The sequence below is a fragment of the Nicotiana tabacum genome, chromosome 17, assembly GCF_000715075.1.
Source record: "Nicotiana tabacum cultivar K326 chromosome 17, ASM71507v2, whole genome shotgun sequence".
NCBI lineage: Eukaryota > Viridiplantae > Streptophyta > Magnoliopsida > Solanales > Solanaceae > Nicotiana > Nicotiana tabacum.
This window is the reverse complement of record NC_134096.1, coordinates 14411820-14418699: the sequence shown is the minus strand read 5'-3', so window position 1 is coordinate 14418699 and position 6880 is coordinate 14411820. Positions and strand designations below refer to the sequence as shown.

The window sequence follows — 6880 nt, the reverse complement described above, 5'->3', positions numbered from 1 at the left end:
TATTTAACCTTCTTTCATCAAATATGGACTGAGGCGATTATATCACATGCGCCCATATTGATTTAAATCGTACAAAGATCTTTGTAATCTGATTGAGTACATTTCACGATACTTTGAACTATATGCTTCAGGCATTTTAAATCCTTCGGGGATCTTCATATAGACTTAATCAAACGAGTCATATAGGTTATGACTTGCATTTAGATGGCATGACATCTTCAGGTGTTTGGACTCCTAATCCGATCCTCATAAATTTTTACAATATTATGAACTATATTGTATCAAATATATCGTCGACGATCATTTTGTATTGGTTCCTAAGCGACATAACTTATTGAGATCTCATCACTTTCTTTATTTTCAGGTACCTAAACTTCTTCTGGAATTTCATGAAATGTTATGCCGTGGGATCTTCTAAAGCTCATTTCCTCCTCATTATGATCATTTTTATCATTTGCTCCTAACATTTTTCAAGGATTGTTACCTTTGGAACCAATCTGTTTACTACGCTTCATGCGTGCAGTAAACTTTATCCTTCTGGACTTTAATTTTAATATGAGCATTTGCAGCTGAAATATAATATTTAATTTTGGATAAGCAAATGTTTTTGACATTTGATTTGAATTATCTTCTAAGTAAGGATCATATTAATGATAGTTCGATTCATATAGCATATTTTCCAATTGTTTATTCCATCCCCCCAAACGTTAGAAAAACTAACACATATCTCCAATCTTCTTTGGGAAACCTATCTTTGTGCATTGTGGTAGAGAAATTAATCATATACCACACATCAAAAGTTACTAGATAGTAAAAATATTAGGTTTCTGATCCTAAACCAATTGTAAGGGGATGACTTATCATATTTTGTTAGTCTGATGCATACAAGTGTTGCTGTATGCAATTTAGAAAATCTTAGACCAACACATGAGGTTTTGTTCTCATAAGCAATAGTTTAATCATTAATAGGAGGTATTCAATGCTAAACTAGCTTGGATATAAGCCAGCATCATCAAGATGAACTATCTTGATTTCATAATCTGAAAATTATGCCCTTAATTGAGAAAAGCAATTTCAAATGCCAAACTGCAGGTTGGCAATAAACACACATATAACCATATCATATATGAATATATAAGTGGTTTACATGATAGGTGAATGAACCCATATTTACCTTTTATATATTCTAGACTTTAGGGGTCTTAGTCTCAACTTTAACTGGTATAATCAATTTATTATGGGAACAAGCAACACAACAGAATTCTTGAAGAACCTTCTAGTTTTTCTGTATATGCTTATCTAAATTCTCAAATAGCCCATTTAAAAATGGCAAATAAAAACTTCAAGTTTATCATGGTATATGTTATCTCTTAGTAAGCTTCTGGTTTGCTATGTCATAAACTTTTGCATTAGTAAACTTCTGATTTACTGTGGCTACTTTTGTATCAGCGAATTTCTGCTTTACTGTAGCTATTTTTGCCTCAGTAAAACTTTTAATTTACTATGACTGATTTTGCATTGGTAAACTTCTGATTTACTGTGATACATGATATAGTACAAATTGAAGAATAAGGTGGGTCACTTCTTACATACATATTATTTTACCCCCTATGATTGTGGAAACATGAAGATTTTCAATCTTCCAATCATTTGTAATCTCAATATGATAGCCATTTGTATTACTACCCCCGTCCCAGTTTATGTGAACCTATTTCCTTTTTGGTTCGTTCAAAAAAGAATGACTCATTTCTAAATTTGGAAACAATTTTGCTTAAACTTACAATTCTACCCTTAATGAGAAGTTTTTATAACCACACAAATACTCTGGGCCCCTTTTTGAATTGTTTAGGACCACAAATTCCAAAAGTCTTCATTTTTTCTTAAACTTCGTGCTCAGTCAAACATGTTCACATAAATTGGAACGGAGGGAGTAGTAAATTTCAGGTTTACTACAACATATGTTTTGGCCACAATTATATAATATGAATGAAATATTTGTATATAAACTTTTCGAGAGCCTTTGTTTATTATCCACAACCTAATATTTATTGGACACTACTAGTGTCATGTGTCTTCTAGACAAACAGCTAGCTCTTCAGGAGTTGTTGATACATTTTGTACTATCAAATATTGCTCACACACTTCTGGTATCATGAGAGAAAATTTCTTCAAAATGACATAAACAAAATAAATATGATAGTAGACATCATTATCAAAACATAACTTTTATTTATGTACAACAATTACATAACCATACTATCTACTATAAACAACAAAAATTAAAATATTTATATTTCTACAGATTCATCACCGATCACATGGCTTGTTTCTCCTTCTGGGAGTGTAAAGTAATAAGCTACATCCAAATACATGAAGTCTAAATTATCTTCAGAAATAAAATTTTCTTAAGCATTTTTCTATGTCTTCTTCACGGAGGCTTGATACAGGTCAACCAGGTGCTTTGGCGTACGACATGTACGTGAACAGTGCCATTTTCCTCCACATCTATAGCATGTATTTTCTGCTCTTGCTGCTTGCACCGCTTCATGCTTTTGTTCCTTTTTCACTGCTGGTGGTGAGGAGGGTTATTTGGTGCATTATTATTAACATGATTATAGTTTCTTCCCCGAGCACGGCTATGAACACGACTAGGGCCACATCCTCTTCCACGCTTAGCTTGGTGGAAGTTCGCCTCATTCACTTCAGGGAATGGACAAGAACCAGTAGGTCGGCTTTCATGTTTTTTGATTAATAGCCCATTATGTTGCTCGGCTACAAGAAGATGTGAGATAAGTTCAGAATTTTTTTTGAATCCCATCTCTCGATATTGCTGCTGCAGGAACATATTTGAGGCATGAAAAGTGGTGAAAGTTTTCTCCAACATATCATGATTAGTAATATTATCACAACATAATTTCAATTGGGAAATAATTCTGAACATAGCAGAATTATACTCATTGATAGATTTAAAATCTTGTAGTCTTAGATGAGTCCAATCATAACGTGCTTATGGAAGAACGACTATCTTCAGGTGGTCATATCTATCTTTCAAATTATTCCACAGTATGATTGGATCTTTAATAGTGAGATATTCCATTTTCAAGCCTTCATCAAGATGATGCGTAGGAATAACATTGCTTTGGCACGGTCTTGGCGTGATGCTTAATTTTTGTCCTTGATGGTGTATGTCAGACCCATCACATCAAGATGAATTTCAGCATCAAGCACCCAAGACATGTAGCTTTTGCCCGATATATCCAGGGCTACAAATTCAAGTTTAGAAATATTTGACATTATTTAGAAAAAAAAATTCCGTACCTCTGATACTTTCAAAGTATTTGCTCGAGATGGCAGAGTCTCGTGCCGATAACGTGTTATAAAATAAAGACTGTAAAGTAAGACACGTTTATAGAGAAACAAATATATTATTCAAATTTCAAACTTATATACATAATGAACTAAAATCTCCTATATTTATAGAAGAAAGCAAGCTGTTGTGTAAGCTGCTTCTGCAAGCTGCTATGTAAGCTGCTACTGTACTAGATATAGATAATCTTCTACCGAGGTAATGTTTATCCGTAACGGAGTACCGATAGGATAAGCTCATTGTACCAGATATAGATAATCTTCTATCGGAGGGTGATGTTTATCCATAACGGGTACCGAAAAGATAAACTCATTGTACCAGATATAGATAATCTTCTACCGGGTGTGATATTTATCCATAACGGGGTACTGATAGGATAAGCTCATTGTACCAGATATGAATAATCTTCTACTATGGGTGATATTTATCCATAATGAGGTAGTGAAAAGATAAACTAATTGTATTAGATATGGATAATCTTCTATCGGGGGTGATATTTATCCATAACGGGGTACCGAAAGGATAAGCTTTTTCAGGAGCCTTATGTCCAATATAATATAATTACTTTCTTTTTTAAGGGCTAAACGCTGATGATTATCGAGTTGACTAAGTGCATAACTTTGACTAATTGAGTGGAGAATTTCATGATTTGGGCGAACAAGCTAGAGGAATTTTCGACTTGCCAACAATATATATTGGTGGAAGACAAATTATGCTCCCCAACAAAAGTCAACAAATATTGTATTAGGCAACATAGCTCTTAGCTTAATTAATCATTGCTCATTCTTATTAAGTATGTAAATAATTTTTTTAATATAAAAAAAGAAGTGGTTTTACCTTTTTGAGATTTGCCTAGCTAGCTAAGTTTTTGGAATGTGATTACGCCATTCACACATCTCAACCACAATTTCTCTTCCCAGTTAGCATGTTATTCTTGTCTTGTCATTTATTGGCTGTTTTCCTTTAATTTGAAAAATGATAAACTCGCGCTCGTTTTCCTTTTTGTTATTTGGGGGCACAACTACGGTTGGCGATAGCGTTCTAAGAAATCTTCTCTAATGTAGTGTTTATACTTCTCTGAATCGATGGTCTATTGGAAATAACATTTCTATCTTCACAAGGTAGGGATAAGGCTGCCTACACACTACTCTCTCCTGACCGTACTATGTGTGATTATACTGAGTTTGTTATTGCTGTTGCATAGTATCCTAAGAGAGTCTAAATCTTATACACTAATGGAATAATACATATTTAAAATAAACTACTATAACAAGTTACTTATTTATCAGCAATTTACTATCAATATTTACTATAAAAAAATTAATTACAATTAGCTTTTAAGTGATTTACTATAATCATGTGAGTATTTTTAAAATTTGTAAAAAAAAAGCTAAGTGAATTCAAATACTAATAAATATCCAAAGTTGCTCCTTTACTATTTGAATTTACTAAATTTTATCCTCAATTATACTTTTTAGTTAATTTGTACCTTTGTTGTTAACAAATCTTCTCGAATTTTCCCTTTATCATTAATCGAGCTTCAACGTAAAATGATTGGATGCCATGTGTTCATATTTTTTGAATGTAAAAGTCAAAATTTACTTCACAAATTTTGATTATTACCCTCAAATTGAATTGTCGTTAAGGATTAAAAAAAAAAAAGATTTTTTACTAAAAACTAGTAATAAATAATGTTTGATCAAAAGTTTAACAAATAGGAAAGTTTCTTATATTTCCAAAAAGTAATACAAATTCGACCCTTTCACCAATTTAAATTTGAAGGCCCAAAAAGGAGAATTAGCATAGTTTATGATTATCCAAGAAGAGCATAGCAGCAAAGTTACGCTGAGGCTTCAGGTCGGAGAAGCTCCCTAATGAGCTGATCAGTTTTCTTCTATCCAAATCTCCGCTATCAATACCAAAATGGAAGCAGCGCCCATTTTGGTCTGCTCAAAGCTACCCTCTTTCAGTTCTAGCTCATCAAAATATAACCCCTTTTCTTACAGACCTTTCGACAAACAGGTGGTGCGCAAGTTTTGTGTAAACAACTTAAACCCCCGGAGAAATCTTGAAATACCCAAATCCCATTCGCGTAGCTCTTTATCAATTCCCTTCAGTAATGTTAGTTCTTCTCCGTCCCAGAAATTCTCCTGTTGGTCGCCGTATAATGGTAGATTTGGGTCATTACTGCCAGTCCAATGTTCACATTCGTATACAACAGAAACTAGAAAGGTGTTATCTTTGGAGTCACTAAAGATGGGGTTTTCTCAATTGACCCCATTTGGCTTGTTTAAGTGGGCTTTGGTGTTTTCAGGTACTATTGCTGCTACAAAGTGGGTTGTGAATGTACTGTTGAATCCATTCTTTTGGATGTATTTTAGTATGACATGGTTATTCTGGCCTTGGTTAGTTGCCATAAGCCTAGCAAGTTACAGTCTTTATTGCTTAAACAAGCATTTAAATGGGGAAGCAAGTGAATTAGAGCAATTTGCTATTGTTACTTCAGCTTTCACTTGGCTTACACTTGTCCCACCTGCACATTTCAATGGTTTTCTTGAAGGCTGGCCTGTTGTGTTCTTTTTCGTGTACCATTATTTCTTTTTCTTGAATGTGAGTGTTCGAAAACGACTATATGGTGATTACAACCCGAGAGAGCATGACCCCAAATGGGATATTAGCCTACCCAATTGGAAGAAGTTGTTGTTTTGTGTTGGAGTTATGGTTGGTCATTGGCTTGCAGCGTTTGAAGGGCCGGAATTGCATCTTATCCCTGGAGGATGGAGCAATTTGGGTATATGGGTTTTGATCTTGATGACATTGTTTATGCAGTATCATTCGACGTTGTATTTAGCCAAGTATTCGGAGAAGGTGGTTGTGCCTACAGCTGTCGTACAGTTTGGCCCGTATCGGTTTGTTCGCCATCCTATTTATGCTTCGACCATGCTCTTGTTTGTTGCTTACTGTGTTGCACTTAGGGCGCCTTTGAGCTCTCTCTTCATTGCAGTCGTTTGCTCGCTGTACTATGGGAACAAAGCTAAGTTAGAGGAAAGTTTGATGGTAGAGAACTTTGGTGAGAGATATACGGAGTATGCAAGTAAAGTTAGATACAAGCTTATTCCTTTTGTTTATTAGCGCACGTTGTTGTGAGTCGCATAATGTTTTCTAGTGTAATGCGGAAAAAGAGAATGAGAATATGAACACCTTAATTGGCTTTTATTCTTTTGTTTCAAATGTAGTTCCCTTGTTGCTTTTTTTCTTTTGTCGGGATTTCCTGTTTATTGAACTTGTTTTTAACTTACTCAAGGCCACTTGTATCCTCATGATGCAGCTTTTCTGCATTGCTCGTTACCATTGTTGAACAATTCATGAATAGCTTGACAGAGATAATCTTTCCTGTTTTCAGATTCTTAAAAGTTTAGGTTTGAATATTCCACTATCTTGGTAGGTTGTGCCTTTATAACATGTTAGAAGACTTGAGAGAGTTAGGCTTTTTCTCCAGTTGATTTTCTTTAT

The 6880-nt window shown here is 34.3% G+C and overlaps 1 protein-coding gene across 1 annotated transcript; it reads left to right on the top strand.

The window, feature by feature from the left end:
* Window positions 1–5106: 5106 nt before the first annotated feature.
* LOC107793512 (uncharacterized) lies at window positions 5107–6650 on the top strand. Its single transcript, XM_016615879.2, has one exon. It carries the CDS (start codon window positions 5291–5293, stop codon window positions 6497–6499), a length of 1209 nt encoding a protein of 402 aa, XP_016471365.2. The 5' UTR covers window positions 5107–5290; the 3' UTR covers window positions 6500–6650.
* The last annotated feature ends 230 nt before the right edge of the window (window positions 6651–6880 follow it).

What these genes read in the sequence shown, in the direction of transcription:
- LOC107793512 (XM_016615879.2), top strand. Translation starts at nt 5,291, where the DNA reads ATGGAAGCAGCGCCCATTTTGGTCTGCTCAAAGCTACCCTCTTTCAGT.